This window comes from Bombus impatiens, unplaced genomic scaffold (genome assembly GCF_000188095.3).
Source record: "Bombus impatiens unplaced genomic scaffold, BIMP_2.2 scf_0418, whole genome shotgun sequence".
In the NCBI taxonomy this organism is placed as follows: Eukaryota; Metazoa; Arthropoda; class Insecta; order Hymenoptera; family Apidae; genus Bombus; species Bombus impatiens.
Window position 1 is genome coordinate 746,725 of NT_176837.1, and position 21,225 is coordinate 767,949.

Below are 21,225 nucleotides of genomic sequence, written 5' to 3' on the forward strand. Positions count from 1 at the left end.
TAGAGGGTGGCAGATAGGTGATCGCACTTTTTTTTTTTTTTTTTTTTTTTTGGCGATAAATGATAAATTGTAACTATAATTCTCGGGAAAGCTCAGTGTGCTTTACAAATTTTACTTTACAAAAATTTTGATTTTGAAGAAACTTAGTTACTCTTAAAAATTTGACAAATGTTTCGTTCGAATTTTGCCAGTTTTGTTATAGTGGAGAAACGAATATTAATATAAAACGTAATAGAGGAAAGTTTGTAATAGTATTCGTAATAAAATTTCTAACAAGATTTGCGAAATTCGATAGCTTGAACATATAGATCCAACAGATTCGCGATTCTTCGCAGCAATTGAAAAAATTTGTTATAAATTATCTAACGATCCATACATTTTTACGTAAGAAGAAACGAAGAGAATTGAAATCGGGGCATAAAGATACGTAACGAAGATAAGAGACCCGTACGTATTGTAGGTGGAAGGAGTTTTGTCCAGCGACGAAAAGGAGCAATCGCCATTGTTACGTCACACAGTGGCTCGAGTTTCTGCGAACATTAAGAGCGTCGTTCAACGAATCGATCGCCTTCGTCGATTTGAAAAATTCCAAAGTAAGGCGAGAAGGGTCGACGAATCATCAGGTACTCTGGTTTTTCTACAAATTTCGTAACCACCTGGGTCCAGCCTCGGATCGTGATACGCATCGTCCAGGTTCCAAGCTTCTTTCCGCAAGGATCAGAGACATATATAGAAAGATCTCTTCTTCGATCCTGTGATGGAATATAGTTTCAGAATACAAATTTATATATTTTACAATGTACCTTCTATAAACGTCTATTTATAAGCTACAATCGATGTTGTTTTGACTCAAGCATTTTTTAATTTCGTTTTTATTACAAAACTCAAACATATGCACTTTCCTCTACAAAATTCACAACGCGTAAAACAATTCGCTACAAGCGGCACCTTATACAAAAAGGAGAAACATCGACCGCTAAATGCTACTCTTTAAAACATCAAAGATTGTCGAATTCTATGTATACGTTATCCTATTGAAACAATTCTTATAATTAAAGATAAAATAAAATAAAAATTAACACTGGAACTACCACACCAGTCAAAATGACTGGTTTCACAATTTTATTTTAAAATTCCTACTTTATGTTACATTTTTTTCCGCGATAACGCAATGACTTTTGCAACGGTAACTAAAAGAATTTTATTTTTTTGTATTTATTGAAAATTAAAATAATTTTGTATCACAGTTACTTATACCAATAGCAGTCAAAATAACTGGTACTTGTTAAAGCGTAAAAAGGTCCTACAATCTGTCTACCGAACTCGAATTGACCAGCCTCCTCGTTTTGTACAGCTTCCCACGCGTTTTTAGAATCTTTACTGCGTATCATTCAACACGATAGTGTCAATTATCAGGAAAACTCCGGATCGGTCATGACGTCAAGAATCTCTAAGGATTCAGAAACGTAAAAGATAAAGAAGCTTGAAATGAATGAACAAAATGAATTGAAAGTATAATCTTTGCCCAATCTTACCACCATTTTCAAATTCTGTGCGTCGCAAGTAGATTCCTCGTTCGTGTGTTCGAGTTCTGAACTGATCGCCTAGGAAGACGAACTTTGTGAACAATTGGAAAAGTACTTTGTTGCCTTATGTAACTCTACCTACGATTCGAAAAGTAACACGATACGCGCGTAACGTTACCGCGTGCGAACCGCAACGAGAAAGAAAAAGTAGAAACGCGGCCGCGACCGATTCCAATCGAACTAGTACGTCGTATGACCCTTCGCCCCCTTTTTTCCGCCGTTTCCCTAGAAAACCAGAGCTTTTTATTTTTTTTTTTTTTTACCGGCGAGGGAAAAAAAGGGATTTCCAATACCGAGGCTGGTCGTTGATGTTGATTACGTCTGACAGCTTCCGCATACGCTTTTTTACATATTCCTCTTTTTTCCTGCGATCCAGCCGCACCACTCTTCAAATCCACGCTCGATCTTTTTTTCCTCCGTAGGTTTTCGCATCTCGTTTTCTACTTTTTTCTAATTTTGTTGTAAAAGCTTCACAATTGTCGGTGTCTGCAGCGATAGTTATGCGTTTGTTGAGTTTATTTTTCAGAATATATACCGTGTTCTGAGGTGGTAGTTGTTGGAGAGCGAAGATTTGATAAAATTAGTCGAAGCGGAGATGCATAAAAATATATTATTATTATTATTTGCTTCATTTGAGGTCGCGTCAATCCCTTTTTTCAGGTAAGTTACGAGCTTCAATGATAGTATATGTATTAGGTTGTCCGAAAAGTATCTTTCTTTTACAGACACGTCTTTTACAACGATGCATCTTTATACAAACATGAAACATGTTGTGATCTTTATTTTGATAGTACAAAATGGATCATACGTAATTTGATAAAATAATATATAACAGAAAATGTTGTGCATCCATTATTTCATTATAAAACGAAAGAGGCTTTTCGAACGACATAATACATTCTGAACATACATAATATACGGTACAATTACAGTACAATTAATCTAAAATTGACAATTTTTTTAAAGTAATAATTCTGTAATAAAGTAACAATCTTTGAGAAAATAAGGAAGATCTTCACAATGTTTTTTATGACTAGACACGTTTGAATCTCATTTGATAGGCCAAATAGAGTTTTATATTCAGAAACGTTACTACGATTAAGAACATCACCAACGAACAGAATACAGTTACAATGATTGCACTTAGTTGGCTCATGTTTACTTATGAGACGAGAGTATGTCAGCTCTAAGTTTGATAAAAATCACTTGTTCTTTCCTATTAAAAGGAAACGTGATACTTTGTATAAACATATTTCCATATATTTGCAATAACATTAAAAGTTAGTTAGTATAGAGCTGAAGATTTCTATAATATGAAAACGCAAAACTGAAAGATATTTGAATATAAAAGAAGAATATAAAAGAGAAAGAAAGAAATTTTAATACATTACACGAGTATCATATGTGAACGCCCATATGCATGTAGATAACAAGAATATTAAATTAGCCATAGCTATAATGACAAAGCAAATAGTGATACGTAAAGGACTATAATACCACCCAAGAAGCAACAAAAAAATACAGTTATTATAACGCGGATAATGATTGGTAGCGTTTCTATATATACCAGTTCCAAGGAACTTCTGTTTCCGAAACTTGTTAACCGAATATCGGCGATGGTTCTTTGAATTCCCTTGTTCGAACCATAACCTTAGCCTCTGAGAGGATTAGACAGGAGGATGAGTCGAAAAGTCGTTTCTGAGAGTGGTTTCGCAAATTATCGTGGCCACGCAGTTATCTGCGAACATATGGCGCGCGTGCCTCTGAAGCGTGTCGAAGATTGCTGGCGTGTGCCATGCCCACGTAAAACGCTTCAAAATACTTCGCCGACCGTGGACGATAGCCAGGCTTTCTATCTCAACCATTTTTTTTTTTTTTCGATCAAATAGAAAACGGTATTCTTGCGAACTTTAAAGTGTTCTAAGAATTTTACGATTTGATTAGCGCTACATAAAATATATTTGACATTTTTGTAGTTAGCGTTTGACATTATTCAATGATATTTAATTATTCGATACTTAGAATTATGTTTTTGTTTTTTATTGAAATTATGAACTTTTGAGGATGGCGGATTACAGAGTATTTTACGTACACAAAATGTACAGGTCTTTTGGGGTAAGGTTTATGTCAACTTTTATAGAGACAGAAAAATAATTATATGTACCTGTTCGTTTTTATATAACAAGGTAAATTGTGATTTACGCGTAGCAGTAACTTTCGCGATCTTTATGAAAGGATATTTCTACAGTCGCAACCACTGATATTAAATTACTATGTTGCCTCGTGGATAAAATAAATCCACGCAGAGTAATTTATCAACGACTGCGAACAATGAAGAATTTCTTGCATTTATTTCAATCTCAATTTCGACTAACAATAAAGAACAATACAACGCATAATGCTTAAGACGAAGCTTTTCAAATTCTTATTCTTATCTTAATTACAGAATTCCGCGATTGCGTACCTTGAAGATTTCAACGAGACTACCTAAACACGTGCTTTCAAGATTCCAACAAAATTTCCTAACCCTTTCAAACTGCTATTCCTTCGCAACATCCACAGAAGAAAAAAAAAGAAAATTCATCAACCACGAAAATAATTCCTTCGTTCCCATCCCATTAAAGCCCAATCCCATCGTCGATTCGAACTCTATCTCCGAACAAGAATACGATTTCCTACAAACTTCTAGTTAAACCATAGGAAACGAGCGTCGTTCCTTTTTTCCCGCGACGAGATTTCTATGGATTGGATTAACGATAAAGGCAAACGATCTGACGAGATGCAGACGAAAAATGGGGAGAGCAGCCGGTCGACTGGTCGCATTCGTGGTCCAACGAGATAAACGACTGTTTATTTGTCCCCGGCCTAAGGAAAAGTCCAAGCCTTTTCGGCCGTGTGTCCAAACATCGGCATTATACGCGAAAAAGGAAAAGGAGAAGATTCGATGAGGCGTGCGACGATTTTCAGTCACTCAGTGGCCTCTCTCCGTTTGCCCGGAAAATCACTTTCCAACTACAAAATCCCGGCGACTGCTCGCGACTATCCTTTCGTGTAAACGCGGCTGGAACGTTCGAACTCGCGACATCCAATGAAATTACCGAATCAAACGGTCGTACGACAAAAGTCTCTATGGAGAATCTTCGGTCGGATATTCGAGGACTCGTCTTATTCCAATTTTGTTTGCCCTGCGTGATACAGCGGTTCTTTCGGTTCCCTCGATTTTCGTTAGAATCGTGAATAGTTCGTTTGGTTGGTCTGTAAACTTCGATGAATTTTGATGGAAAGTTTTATATCGTTATATTTTGACGATATTGGGTTTCCTGGAGATTTCGATGAATTTTCTGATGGAGAGATTTACATCGTAATATTAACGATATTGACTTTTCTGTAAACTCCGATGAATTTTGTTCGACGAGAAATTTTCTATGGTAATTAAAAATATCGCAAATTTTTATTTCATTTGTATTTTACAATTTGTCCAGCTAGACATTCGGTAAATTTGTCTAACTTTATTGTTAAATAACACGTGGATGGCTATCCCTAGCGGAATACCATCTTCGAGAATATCGCAAATAAGTAAGAATATTGCAAATGAGAAAAATTTGAGAATGAGCTTTTATACGAAATTAGTATGAAACTGAAGAGACGTTATTTGCGTTTCGTGTACGTAAAGTACATTACTTTGTACGTGTTCGATTATAATTTCGATGTATTGTCGATTTCTGCCAATGCTTCTTTTCAAGATATTACTGACCAAGCGAAATTAGGAGGATTTGTATACTTATCATAGATTCATGGAATGAGTTTTATACGTTTGGAACGAGGTATACTAGTTTTTAAGAGGCTTGAGTAAATAATATTTTTCTATAACTTGAAATTGATAATTTTATCCATGGTTAGTAATAGTATTGTTTGCAGTATGGTAATTTTATTGATACTTTTATAGCTTTATTTTTTAATAACAATCTTTTCAATGAAACTGCATGAGTTATGAGAAGATTATGTAACTGAGAAAGCAAAAGGTTTAATTGTTAGCGAAGTACCATAGGATACAAGTGAAGGACAGTGGTTTGAGAAAAGGGAAGAAGTATAGAATTTTTTGAAAGGATACGATGATCTCACTCCTCTCGTCGTTTGTAATGCTGATCTTTCTCTTTTATTGTCCACGGATATCCCGTCAAAATATCGTAAAGCCACTGTTTTGAAGTTAAAAAACGTTCCCCCATAAAGCCATCATGGATCGTGGTCACTGGAAATTGCTGAAAAATTCAAGCTGACGGCAGTGGGTCCAAAGAAAGGGTAGTAAAAGTTTGAAAGAGATATTACGAGCCATTGGAAAAGTTTCTGACTTTTTAAAAAGATCTATACGCAACCGTACGTTCTTACATTTGTTTAGAGAAATTTATTCAAATGTATGATAAAAAAAAAAATGCGCAGATACGGTAGAATGGTTCTATCGTATTCTGCTTGTGAATATGTATCTATAGATATTCATGATTATCATTACACATGTCCTTTTTTAAATATCCGACTAATATTTTCCAAGCAAAATATATCAACAAACTTCACCGATCAGAATGTTTCAATAAAATCCCATTAGTCGATCAATTTTCGACTATTTTATCGCGAAATAAAAATGCAATCTATCAGGACTGTGAGAACATCGAAACCACCATAGGTTTGGTAATTGAACTTTGTAACATACCAATATTTAATGGAAACTTGCTCGGACATAAAAATACAAATTTCTAATTCCCTAAAATTCTCTACTTTCTACTCGCTATTCCAATTGAAGCAAACTATAAGCTTTTTTTTATTATTATTATTTAATTTGTACTTTAGAGTTTGTCCAGCTGGACATTCGGTAAATAAACTGCAAGCTGAGCCAATAATAATTTGTCTTTTGTCTCAACACGACTGACCACGCTCGTACAAATTTTGTAGCTCAAAAAAGAACAATTAATTTGCGTTCAACGTGGAAGCGAACGATGTTTCTACGCTAAACAAAGTGAAGTGGTCCGATTGCAGTTAGTTCGTTCCGAATCGGTGAAGATTTAAGCGAGCAGTTAAACGTAAACGGACACGACAGCTACCGCAATTTCATTCTTCGTGGAGAGAGGGCTGTCCTGTGTCCATTTGACCCGGTGCAGCATTTCCTTCTTTTTTCTCCCTCTGTCTGTTGGTGAAACGCAGTCCGCGTCCTTTTGTCTAAAGCATTCGAGCGTGGTGCCTCGTGAAGGATAGAAAAAAGGAGAACCGTCTCTCCGGGCCAACAAAAGCGCCAAGGGCAAGAAAAAAAGGGAAATTTATGTATGTAGCGTGGCGCAAGCACAGCGCCATCTGCGTGGAATTTCCTCCGGTCCGTCAGTTTTTCAGTTTTTCCGAAAGATATGGGTCAACCGGACAGTTGCGAGAAACCGTCGCCCTTTTTCGGTCTCCGGTCTACCTAAGTTCGCCTAATGATCCCCGATTTCTCGGTGAGTTAAGGGCCCAGGCTCCTTCAAAGCTCGCCGAAATCTCGCTTCTGCCGCGAATTTTTCCATTAATGCGGTTATCCATGTTCTATAGCTCCACGATCTCTGCTCGCCTGCTCTCGTACTACGAATTTTCAAGTTGCGTTACGTCTGTCTTATAATTTCAACTTGTTGACAAATGTTCTTGACAACTGTTGCATATGGTCGGTCATAGGATAACGTACACTCCTTCAATTCATACATAGTTTTTTTTCATAATTTCAACATCTCCAAGGATACTCGAACACGTAATTGTACGTACAGTTAGAGAACTCTGTATACTCTTCTTAAGGGGGTGTCCTGAATTAGAATGTTCTAAAACAGCATTTTTTTTAGAAGTGAAAGAAAGAAACGAAGTTATTGAATTCTGAGGTATGGTTTTATATATATTTAACGAATACAAAAAAATTTTTTTAAAGTAAAAGAAAATAATAGATTTCCAAGCCTGTTTCATGGGCTGCAGTCTTCAATCGGCGGGAAAATCCACCTCGTAATTCTTGACTGAAACAAAAAACCAAAAAAAGATTAAATTATTATATATCTTTCTTCTGGGTGAACTAAACAAAGACAGGAAAAAGTTTATTTAAATAATTGTTATATCATCTTAGTTCATATTTTTAAAAACATTTTTTTTTAAATCCGCCAAAATTTTTTGATTGAAAACTGCAGCCCATGAAAGAGGCTTAGAAATCTGTTATAATTTTCTTTTTACTTTAAAAAAAAAATCTTTTTTGTATTCGTTAAATATACATAAAACCATACCTCAAAATTCAATAACTTCATTTCTTTCTTTCCCTTCTAAAAAAAATCACAAAAAAATTTTGTTTTGGAACATTCCAATTGAGAACATCCCCTTAAATTTCTACGTATTATCACGCATGATTTTTACACGTTGTTTATTTACAGACTTTCCGCGAACTTTGATGTGATACAGTAATGAACCGAACGATAACAAAGAGACGCCAACTTCGACAATTTCGTAACATCAAATTTGTTTATTAATTGGACATACAATTATATTTTTATATTAATATCTCTTGAATCGATGAAGATCAATAGCTAAAATGATCAACTATGGCGAGATCAATTTACGCTTGTAAAAAGCGATGAATAAAATTCATAGTTGAAAGAAGATTCGCTTAACACCTTAAACATACGCATCTTCTGTACAACATTGGCAACTTTGCCAGACGATTAAAATTTCTCAAGGGAAAGAGACGTAAACCGTAGGCTCGATTGTTGTCCGACACATGGAAAATTTGCGTGAAAAGACATTCGACGATTTTATAAAAATGTTCACCGGACAGTAGAGGGAAGGGAGGAAAGATGGAAAAAGAAAGAAACAGTTAGTCCTTAAAACGGCGATGGAACATTTATCTCGAGTGTCACTTCACCCAACTTTCACCGGCACAATGTCACTCCGTTCTCTGGTTGCTAGCTCGCCCTTTTTCCGCCCGTTCTTGTCCACGTCGAAGGGTGTCCTCGAAAATCGTCGTAATGGAGCTTCATTCAAGCGACGTAGCAACGTCGTTTGCATTTCTTCCGATTTATCTTCGTCGTCGTTGGTAACGCTGTTCAACGGCAAGGCACTTGTGTCCCTTTTGTCATAATAGATCCGCGACGATGCTACCAGGGATCAACGTGATCACCAACTGTCTACTCTTTGGATGAGCCTACAAGAACGATATTATGTCGAATTCTTCCATAAGATACAACCTGAAAGGTGTTCTTTAGATGGTTCGCATCCTGTAAGCTTCTATTTGCTACGATCACGTTTGTACGAAATATTTTTCTGCCTCTATTAAATGATATTTCTGTTGTTATTTCTGTATTCGGAGATAGGATCACAATAGCTATTATTTTATTCTTTGAATAAAACTATCACACCGTTCTGAGCCGAAAAACCTTCATTGCACTTTCTTACACGGACTAGGGATAAAAACAAAAGAACATCTTCAATCTATCGATTAAATCTATCGATTGTATCTAGAACTATCTTCTAGTTACTATTCATTGTAACTAGCGCATCTGCATATGGATGGCGAGCGTGACTCACGTCGTTATTTTCAACAATTTCATATTTTGATTGGAAATTTAATAAATAACAAATTTTATTATCTATTTTATAGATATTTTTTAATATCTTGATATGTAAAAACTTGACATTTCGAGCAAATAATCGAGTAATTCCGCGTGAAAGCGAGTAATATTTCTGCGTTGAACGAGCTTTGTCTCTGTTGAAAGAATTAAATTAATTTTAAAGAAATGACAAAGATACAAAATCCCAACGTCTTTGGTTTTACGTTATTTTTTATAATACAGAATAAATTAATATTATTAAATTGATATTTTTTATACGGTAGGAAATTTCAAAAACTACATTGTGCATTAGAGAAATCTTAGATTATAAAAGTAATAGATGGACCTTAGAATGGATTTGAGCTAAGAACGGAATATTTCAATCAGCCGGTCACGTTTGTCGCTTTCAGTTATCTTCATCGGTGTTCTCCAAAAAGAGTTGCGTTTTACTAAATCGGCAATCTCTGTCATTCTGCATGGAACGAATTTTCTAACGCGTAACTAACGCGAAACCAGCTTGCTGCTGGTCGCTATACAGAGGCTTAACAATGCCATCTTGGTCATCTCTTCATGAACGTCGGTCGATATATCATTGCAAAGTGGCCGCGGAGGGTCCTGTATTTTACAAAATATCAAAGACTCTGCAGGGAAATTGAAAAGCTGAATAAAAATGTATCGACTAGCATTCAATCAGGGACAAGATTTTCGAATGTTAAACATGTCGTGACTCGGAAAAAGTGAGAAAAGTGATTTTCACCGATGAAGATATCTAAACGAATACTCCAAATTACATATTATATGTTAGAAATGTCCAAATTGGACAAATCGTGGGTGAAAAGAATTAAATAAAAAAAAATATTAGATAATATACATATTACATATTATTAAAAATACTAATGTTTTATATTAAAGAGATATTGGTGGTTATAAGTTTTATACGTATAATTTAATTTAATTTCTCCTTCATCTATATCTATAATATAACTTATATACTCTTAAATGTTTAAACTTAATTATTACATGTAATATCGTATAAAATAAGGAAAATACTTGTACAGTGTCATTATCTAACAATGAAGCCTGGAACTAAAAACATCGCTAGTGATTTTAATCTTTGCGCATAAGTCGCACGTTCTGTAATACCGATCGTTCATAGATATCGATGTTATCCACGAACGGTAAATTGTATTTTCTATTTCTCTAGTTTCCAATCTACCTTATCCTTAATTAACGGTCGATGTCTATTCTACCCTGAATCAGTAATATCAGCGACGAAATATAGACCGGTTCTGTACTTCGCCTGTGGTAATATCAGAAATAACGTTGAAATGGTAAGAGGTCTCTAGAGTCCCTAAAACACAGGGCAAAATATACATAAGTTCTGTCAAAACCACAATAAATATTACATTAAGCATATTTTACCAATGACGAGGTACGGAAAGTTCTGTAGTTCTTCGTTAATTATTTTTCTTCCTTTGTGTTGTACATTTACGGATATTTAAATCAACATTATAGTAATATGCAGTCGCATTAAATGAATAATAAATTGTTAAAATAAAGTTTACTACTCATCAAGTACAAATATGAAATTACACTGTGTAACATATTAAATCATACCCAAATATTGTTCCTGTTTCAATAATATGTTATCTATATACAGAAACAATAATTCTTATCACACAGTCATTTCACGAATAATCTATTCCTTATCTTCAGAATACTTATATAATGCTTCATTGATATCATACTACAATTATTCAAAATGTGAATTTCAAAACATGACGTAATAAATTTTGCTACCAACTTTAACATTATGATAGATAATAACAAAATTGCGTTTTTAAGTTAAATATGCTATTGTTCGCAATGATACGTACTATAAGTCTGCAGAATTTGCTATAGGATTATGTAATAAAAATGTTTAATCAATACGGGGAAATTCCAATAATAGTTTCATCAGTCGTGATCAGTTACTTCGTTGATTTATCACTAAGTCTATAATGCTTTATCATTGTCTTAATATATAATTTATCATGGCTTAAAATTACTCTCAATTTGAGAATGCTTGTCTACTTTGTCAACTTCTTTACATTCGAATTGCCCGTACCCAATTTGTTAACGCACTATACTTACATATCCATAGTTGAAAATCATTTGTACACATACATATACATTACTCAGCCAAATAATTTGTAAAAGTGGATACGATGAAATTGTTTGTGGAAAAATAAAAAAAATATAGAATAAATTTTTTTCATTCTCAGCTCAGTTTTTGAGAAAATCGAGTTTGAAAATTTATCAAGTATACTTGAACATAGCCACTTCCGAACTGGGTAGGACTAAATAATCGACAGGAAATCATTCTATATGTAAAAGTAAGTCGAAAATGTACAATACAATTTTTTCATTTAAAATTTCATTTTCAAGAAAATAGAGTTCGGACATATTTAGTTAGGAATTGGCCTAATAAGTACATGCGTATGATAAATTTTCAAATTTATTTTTCTCGGAAACAAAGCGTCTTATGAAAAATTTTATTGTACATTTTCGATTTACTTTTACGCGTAGAATGATTTCCTGTTGATTAATCCTATCTATTCCGGAATGAACTATGTTCAAATATACTTGATAAAATTTTATGTTCAATTTTCTCGAAAACTAAGTCAATCTTGGATGTTGTGGATTGAAAATAAAATTGAATTCTTCTTAAAATGTAACATTTGTTCTTACATGAAACAACTTATATAAATAAGTCTTTAAGTAAATTTTAAATATCTAATGAATTCTATTATAGTCATATTTATTTAATTGCCATATTACTTTAAAATAGATTGCAATGAATGTAACTCTGTTATAAATAAAAATTCTGTGCAAGCGTATGAGATGATTTAGTTTAGCAAAAAAATTAGTAATATATTGGAGCATTACATATATATATGTGTATGTTTACTACTTTTTTGTATCGCACGTCACATCGTTATTGCGTAATAAATATTATGTTACTACATCGATATAATTATTTGCGTTACGAATGAGTAATAAATCCATTTGAAACGTAATACAAAGTATCAGGTGTAATATTATCGTAGGTACGTATGATATGATAATATAGGCACAGATATGAAAAGTTAATAATTCACTTGAAACTCTTGAAAGCATCACCTTTAACAAGAAAATCGCATGATGTCATTACAATGCGTATATTATATATATGTGTGTTCGTGTGTGTGTGTAAATGACTTTTATGATCCAAATTATTCTATGTATATTGATTACGTATACATATCATACCTAATCACTTCTTAAAATATAATACCTAATTGTAACGATTTAAGATTAACATTTATTCTAATTCTTGTTAAACGTATTTAGTATCAATCTAGGGAAATAGTAGAAACTAGCGTTAGCGTATTAATTGATTTCTTTGAGAGGATTGACCTACATATTCCGTGTTATTTTGTAACCAAGGTTATTTAGTCACAAAATCATTACCGAGAACCACCACCTTAACTACTATCGGAACTACTATCATCTTTTCGTAGATTTTCTATTTTATTTGATAAAATAATGACAGTGCATACAAAAATATACATGCATTCGTCCTTATTTTTATGTAAAATTAAGTATTAATTGCATAAACGTTGTTCTATAATGCAATGTCAAAATATGTATAAATCGTAATATCTTATCGTTGATTAAAAAAAGGCAAAAGATATTGAATGGTACGAATTGCGTCGCAACAGAAGTGAACAGTGGAGGTATACCAAAGATCGAAGATAGTGCAAATTCAATTATTGCACCGTATTTCGTGTTAACGTAACGTTTAGTATTAATATAATGAATTGTAATATGTGCAATTTGTTCGATTATCCTTCAAAATTGCGTACACTTCCTCACTATGATATAAACCATTACTGGGAAGTACAGTATGATCTATCTAGACATTCGGAAATGTTCGTGGACAGGGCCGGATGGAAGATTTTTAAGGCCTGGAAATATTGACCCAACGAAGGCTGGCTTTATAGAAAAATATGAGAGTGGATTAAAATGATATAAATTTACATAAATATGAAATTACATTTATATTCTGATGGGTTATGTTTAAAATTTTTTAAAAGACAGTATGCATGTTTAGAAAATAGTTATTTCTTTTAACTTTCCATAAGATAAACAAGTGAATTATTCGTTATAGGCGTAAAATAAAATGTATTTTTATTGAATGGCAAGACTCGGTGCTATAGCCTCCTTTAGTTCCCCTCTTAATCCGCACCTGTTGGCGGATCTTTGGAGGTCTTTTGGAGTACAATACAGCCAGTACGCAACTTGTTTCGCCTTCCCTATACTTTACGTATGAGCGTGACACTAGACACTACTCTATGGGACCCAAGTCTGAAGGAGAGAGAAAGATAGAAGGAAAGTGAATGTAAAGGAAGAAAAGTGTGAGAGAGGGAGGAACAGAATTACTGAGGAGGATTCTGAATTCCGACCACAGCGCCCAGTCGTTGACGAACATCGAAACCGTTGGTTCTATACTACTTGTAGTCAAGCGTTAATTTCCTAGAAGAAACAAAAATGGTCGTCCAAGTTATGAATGCTGTAAGTAACTAGATACGTATATATTTGTGTGATTCGTTACATATGTAATTCGTATAATATGTGTTAAATAATTTATAAATCAGACTTAAAAATACAAGAAACAAAAAATTAGTTGGTTAGGCTACAAATATAATTTATTCGCATTTCGCGTACTTTCTACGAAATCGATTAGCTTTGAAATAATCGATTCAAACTTGCTTAATTCTACTTGGTAGCAAAGTTTCCATTATAATACAACGAAGAGGTTTCTGTAGGAAGCATGTCTGATGTAGTTGGAATCATCATTGGCACATCGAATCGTACCGGCGTTCGTTTATCTAGTAAGTTTAAGTGCCATGGAATTGATGTGGTGAACATTTTCGACTGTGACGTTCACGTTATATTACGTCAACTCCAAATAATTCCAATTGCGACATCGATGTAGTTCGTGGCATTGGCGTGATTCGTTGTATCGAAGCATGCAATTCAAACATGCTTCCATGATAGATGAGTTTTATGGGCGGGACAATCTAACTCGATGATGATCTATTTATTGATTTTAAATCATATAATTGATAAAGATACTTCAAATAGAATTGTACCCAAAAACGATTTTTATATTTTTTCTTTTTTATTAAATTTTATTTTTTTTTAAGTATAATTTGTTAAGTTTAGAAAAATTATTAACTAAAGGAAATATTCTTCGTACTTCAAATAATGTTATTGATATATAATTCTAATTTTCATTAAAAATATCTACATGCACTATATTTAATTTGCTGATAGGCATGTGGTAACTATAGCTAGCTAGCTAGCCAGAACCAGGTATCTATTTAGGACAAATATAAAGCTAATATAATAGTATTGAACTATTACAGTAGGGTAATTTATTACATTTAACAGTATAATGTATTTGTATGTTATCTTTGCAGGCTGATCTAAAAAGCCAGCTTGAGAAAGCTGGAGATAATTTAGTTGTAGTTGATTTCTTTGCTACATGGTGTGGGCCTTGCAAGATGATTGCGCCCAGATTGGAGGAGTTATCAAAGGTTAGATAATTTACCTTACATAAAAAGATTTCTGTTAAATAATTCTTACAAAATATTTTTCTGTAATAGGAAATGGAAAATGTTATCTTCTTGAAAGTTGATGTAGATGAATGTGAAGACATTGCTAGTGAATATGAAATTAGCAGTATGCCTACCTTTGTTTTCATCAAAAATAGTAAAGTGGTATGTACTGTTTTAAGTTAATATCTATTTCATATAAGAATACAGTTAAGAATTCATAATATAATGTATAATATAATGTTTTAGCTGGAAACCTTCTCAGGTGCTAATTACGACAAACTTAAAAGCATGATTCAGAAGCATAAGTGAATAAATAATTTTAATGGCAGAAGTATTTTTTAACAGAATTGTCTATTGATTATCATTAATCAATAAAGGTAACTAGCAAAAATCTCATAATCATTAAAAATGAAGTTATACTTTACTTGCAAAATGTAAGGGACATAATTTTTTGTTAATACACTGTCAGTTTTATTATACATATTTTGTTGCAAAATAAAATGTAATCAGCTTATAAAAAAATATACATCCAATGTAATTGTTTCTTATGCTATTGTCTGATAATGTAAAAAATAATTTTCAAAATTTGGCATAAAATATTAAATTTATTTACACAACTGCATGTATCTAGTAATTTATTCTTGACATTAACCCTATTCACATTTATTATCCACCTACTGACAAGGTAGTTTCTGGTTGTTTCTGTATTTTTACCAATAACGAACATGACCCAGTACCAGATTTACAAGGTTGACCTAACATTAATCGACTAGAGGGTGATACTAAATTATCTCGTTTTCCTGTAAATAAAAGGTATAATTAACACCGAATTTTTCAATGAATAAATAATTCCGTCACTTTCTCTGTTCTCTTACCTTCTAAAGTCGCATTTTTCAAAAAATTAAGGGAACTTTCAAAACTCATTTGTTGCAATGGAGATGCTGAACCTTCCATTCCTTTACGACTGAGAGGTTGAAATCTACCATCAAAAGTCATGTAATCCGCAATTAAAGATAGATGTCTAGAATCAACTGTGATTCCATACATCTTAAATACATCTCTCACTTCTTTTATAATAACTCTATTAGCAGCTTCAATACCATATGTTTGAGAAATACCATAAATGTCATTGGAATATAATTTGTTTAAATTTAGGGATTTATCATATTTGAACATTTCCTATATTACAAAAAAATTGCGAATAAATAATAAAATGCAAAATTGTGATCATATACACATATGCATTACAATACAAAACCTTTACTTACTACTATGTTGATACCATCAGTTTTAAGAATTGTCTCTCCATTATTATTTTGAAATGTAAAAGCACGTTTTACGTGAGGTACCTCCCATAAAACAACTCTATTTGCAACATTTCTAGTTATCGTTGGTAAATCCAATTTTAACATTTTAAGAGGTAACTGCAGAAGAAGATTGTAATCATCAGTTAATTCCTTTTATGAAGAAGAAAATTTGTAACTCTTACTATGATATTTACCCAAAATGTTAATTTACACCATGTGAATTTATCCTCGTCATAATCATATTCTATTACATGAGTATACATATTTTTAATATCCCTCTTTCTCTGTGCACTGTAAGTTTCATTTACAACATAGTCTGGTTTCTCATGTTCTGTATCATAATCATCATCGTCTTCATCTTGTGGTTGGTCATTAGTTTTCAATTTTTCATTTTCATGCTCTACAACAATATCATCTTCTCTTTCATTTATATCTTCTATTTCTTCTTCTTCTTCTGGATCCTCATATTCTTGATTTTCTCTATGACGCGAAATTGATCGTAGTAAAGTTGCATCTGCATCCTCTGCTGCTGCTTCTTCATCTGAAGATTCGTGCATTTCTCCTAAATTTGCGTGTTTCAATGCAGATTCTGCTCCTTCATCAGGTTCTGCTTGATCTAATAAAGCATCATCCTCATACATAGATTTCTTTTCCTCTTCAACATATACTAAAGCACCTGTTACTTTAGCAATCTTTTTAATTTCTTTAAACATTTCCTTAAAAAATACTTCTTCAGTTTTTTTCAATACCTCATGTGGTTGAATACAAAATTCCGATTTATAACATTTATGTGGAAGATAATTAATAGTCATAGTATACACTAATTGTCTATTTGGCAATTGTTCCATTTTTCTACTTACATTAATATTGTCTAAAACATTGGATAAAATGCATTTTGTTAATTGCAACCTTAATTTATTTGAGCGTTTTGTTACATTCTTTAAGTCCTTCCGGAATGGTATCTCCATGCTAGGCGTTTTAATATTTTTTGATGCCATCATAAGTATTTCACGTAATCTGGGTATACCCAAAGTAACGTTCATTTCTCCACGACCAGCGAAGTGGAAGGTATTTAAAGTCATCTGAGTTGATGGCTCCCCTATTGATTGTGCTGCTAATAAACCTACTGGTTCACCAGGCGGGCAAACAATTTTCATTACCTTCACAGACAAGAGGTCTCTTAAATCTTTCTTTTTTATAATCAAATTGTTAGATTTACTGCCTATATATTCGTCCATTAAATTTTCCAATCGTTCAGAAAATACACCAAAATCTATATCTTGTCTATATTTTGACATTATTGGATCAGGACATCTTGTACATTCGGCATAAATCCATTTTTTATCTTCTTCACTAGTCTTTAACCACTTTCTCATCAATGACAGAGATGCTTTGCTTCTCCCACTATTTTCATTAATTTCCTTATATTTCGATTTCTTAATATTCATATCTTCCCTTGAAAACCTTGTAAATGGACTAATTCTTCTCTTCTGTAATGCACTTCCGTTTTTACTTTCCCATTTTTTAATTTTTCTCACTACTTTTAAAATTTTATCTGTATCTGAGTCCATTTTTAAATTCTTTACTATTTCTTCATTGAGAATCGCATTTTTATTGTCTATTAAGAAACTTAATTGTTCCTTCCTCAAAAATTGTGAACCTGGTATATCAAGCCCATCTTCGCCATAATAAATTTGCACCATACTACCGTCTGAGTCTCGTACTGTTGAATCATAATTAATACTTAATCCTTCAAGATGTTTAATAAGACATCTTTGTAAATAACCTGATCTACTAGTTTTTACAGCAGTATCAATGAGACCTTCACGGCCAGCCATACAGTGAAAAAAGAATTCTTGAGGTTTGATCCCTGTCATAAATCTACCATCGATAAAACCACCAGCTCTTGGTGTAGGGTCATATGCAGGGAAACTTGGAAGGCTTTTCCCACTGATCATTAAAGGTGGCCTTTTTCCTTCCAACTCAATCTGTCCAAGTAAGCAAGATATCTGCATAGTATTTACGGTAGAACCTTTTGCACCGGATTGAACCATCAATTGTAGATTATTATCTGGAAATTTTTTCAAAAGACCAGCTGGTAAACAAACTTTATTTATATCATTAGTATAGACATCTAATGCGCTTTTATATTTTCGATCGATTTGAGCACGGAATTTAGGATCACTCCAATAAGATTCTTCAATTTTAGATGTAACAATATCCATAGGTATATCATCGGGTAATTCTAACACTGATCTCTGTATATTTTCTCCAATTTTTCTACAGTTAGAAATAATTTCTTTCCGTTTCTTATCTGCTTTATTTAATAATAAAATATCTTCAATACCAAGAGTAAATCCATTTCTTTGTAAAGCAGCTTGAAATAATTTACCAAAGGCACTTAATAACTTTGTAGAGCATATTCCCCCATATAGTTCGAAAATACAATGTACAAGACCAAATGGAGTTGCACCATAATGTGTCTTATCAAGTACACCACATAATAATTCTCCATTTCGTATTATTACTTCGGCTTCTGACATTGTTTTAGGATCTAAAAATTCAGTACCACATTTCCACTGCCGTGCTTTTTCAACTTGCCATTCTTTTACACTAATCTTGGCATTTGCTGTCAAATTGATACGTGCTTGATTTGGTGGAATAATATTAATGATAACAGTGGATACAATTTGTTTACCAGACCATAAGGGTACTGGTTTTATAATACTGGGAGGAAGAAGAATTATATTATCCTGTATTGTAGATAAAGCAGCATAAACTAGTTGCATATAATCTTCACGTGGAAAGAATGTCCCTCTTACTGTTAATCGCACACCGGAAACCATATGATCTTGAATGAGACCACTTAAAGGAGTACCATCTTTAGGTACAAGATATTGATTAGATACATTGGCTATATTGTAGCCTTCACTTCTAGCTAGTTCATTTTGGGGATAATGAGCATTCATCTCATCACCATCAAAGTCTGAATTATAGGCTTTACAATTAGCATAATGCAAACGTAATGTTTTTTCTCCCTTTAAAATACGTGCTTTATGAGCCATTATACTAGGCTTATGCAAAGTTGGTTGACGATTTAACAGCAGAATGTCTCCATTTTGTAAATGCCTATGTATAATTTTAATGCCTTTAAAAAATTTGTTTGCTTTATCACTTGTTGTTAGAAGACGTTTTGCAATGGCTTCTCTTTGAACAGCATTTGTGTTAGAAATGCGTTGTATACTTCCATCCTCGTGTTCAACCATTACTGCACCAGGATGAATATTAGGACCGTTTAAAACTAATTGTCTTAACTGTACAACATTCCAAGGTGTAACTGGTGTTGGATATGTTAATTTCATTGCAAAAGCTTCAGGAATACCAATTTCATCTATGTTCAAATTAGGATCTGGAGTAATAACAGAACGAGCAGCAAAATTAACTCTTTTACCCATCATATGCATTCTAATAATTCCTTCCTTTTTCTCTATAACTTGCTTTAAACCCTGGCAATTTGCAGAATCTGCAGTTCTATTCATATCACGATCCATTAAATGATCCACATTTATTTGCAGATTTTGCCAAGCATTGTGTAATTTTTCAACTGCTGTATTACCTTTTATTTGTTCAAAAACAAGTTTTCCCTCTTCTGTTAGTTGATTTGTATCACCATCTTGAATTGTTTGAATGATATTTCGAAGTACAAGACAATCTTGGATGATACTCTTGTAAACTTGAGATTGTGGATGTTCTATCATTTGTCCATTGACAAAATTAACTGGCCTAACTATAGGTGGTAAAACTGGTATTACTTCAAAGAAGAATATATCAGTTGGATATTCAATATCTACCATTCCAAAGCAAGGTATAAGTACTTTTAAGAAATCTCTCTCATTTTGCCAAAGCTTTCTGAGGTAATCTTTAGATTGATCTGGCATTATCATAACTGACTCTAATTTATGTATTACTCCACGTGATTTTACTGTCCGAGGAGTATTAGGTGTTTCAGGCATTTTAGTGGTCATAATTTTATTTTTTAGTGTTGTAATTTTTGGTATAGGTTCTTGACAATTTACACAGATTTTCAATGATGCGTACTGCTTTATAACATTTTCAACATATGCGTGCCACTGCATATTGATATTTTTGGTATTTAGTTGAATTTCATCATATTGCACAATAGACTGATTAAGTTTTGGTCTATTGAGAAGATTTTCAGTATAATTATCAATTACATTTTGAACAGCTTGCACATCAACTTCATAAGGATTACCTGAACATGAAACAACAAACATTATTTCTTGTTCTAAACTTTCAAGCTCACTGAGATATCCTTTTTGAAGTAAATTCAATTTTGCAGTAAGTAACAATTTTACATAAGATGGAATTTGTAAAGAGAAACAGTTTAGACATGCTAATTTGATTAACATAGATAATCGTCTATGAAACAGTGGATTTACTACTGGCATAGGCAATTCTATATGTCCAAAATGACCTGGACATTTGAATACATTGCATCCACATGTTCCACATGGATCCGAACTTTCTAAAAGTGACCCTAGTTAATAAAAGGAATATGTATTAGTAAATTGTACTTTTACTTTCCCTAATTCGTATAAAAATATAAATAATACATATAATAATTTGCATTGTTTCATTTATTACCTAATGCTGGGTCATATAAACCTCCTTTTAATGGATGTCCCAAAATATTAAATGATAATGGTGTCCTTATTTTAGTAACACTTAAATTTCTTATATCATTTGCAGTAAACATAGAAAACATTAAACATTTTGGATCTAGATGTTTTGGAGTTAGACGTGGAGTATGATACTTATGTTGCACCATTTTGACAAATGTTGCCTCGTAGCCTTTTTGTTTCTACAAAACAAGTGGATTGTTTTTAATAATTTTATCGATAATTTTTAAAAATGAGAGTTTATTTACACCTCTTGTAGAATATTTTTTTGAGAAAAATGATGTAAGTAACCTTAATAAATCACTTATTTCTTATTAATATTAAATATTAACTGGATTAATAACAAACATTGTCTAGAAAATTTCATTCAACATGATAATAAATCGTATAGGTTA

General features: G+C 32.8%; 2 protein-coding genes across 3 annotated transcripts; one reads left to right on the forward strand and one right to left on the reverse strand.

The window, feature by feature from the left end:
- Nucleotides 1-13,408: 13,408 nt before the first annotated feature.
- Nucleotides 13,409-15,371, forward strand: LOC100740266 (thioredoxin-2). Its single transcript, XM_012386779.3, has 4 exons — nt 13,409-13,774; nt 14,686-14,802; nt 14,872-14,985; nt 15,070-15,371. Exons 1-4 carry the CDS (start codon nt 13,751-13,753, stop codon nt 15,130-15,132), a joined length of 318 nt encoding a protein of 105 aa, XP_012242202.1. The 5' UTR covers nt 13,409-13,750; the 3' UTR covers nt 15,133-15,371.
- Nucleotides 15,372-15,413: 42 nt separating this feature from the next.
- Nucleotides 15,414-21,221, reverse strand: LOC100740390 (DNA-directed RNA polymerase I subunit RPA1). 2 transcript variants are annotated; one of them, XM_024368341.2, is made up of 6 exons: nt 21,081-21,221; nt 20,796-21,012; nt 16,325-20,688; nt 16,092-16,247; nt 15,699-16,002; nt 15,414-15,623 (listed from the first exon to the last, which is right to left on the reverse strand). In XM_024368341.2, exons 2-6 carry the CDS (start codon nt 20,977-20,979, stop codon nt 15,490-15,492), a joined length of 5,142 nt encoding a protein of 1,713 aa, XP_024224109.1. In that variant the 5' UTR covers nt 20,980-21,012; nt 21,081-21,221; the 3' UTR covers nt 15,414-15,489. The 2 variants fall into 2 exon arrangements, with proteins under 2 accessions (XP_024224109.1, XP_033177211.1); XM_033321320.1 differs by lacking the exons at nt 20,796-21,012; nt 21,081-21,221 and having other exon boundaries at nt 16,325-20,330; nt 20,404-20,510.
- Between the last annotated feature and the right edge of the window lie 4 nt (nt 21,222-21,225).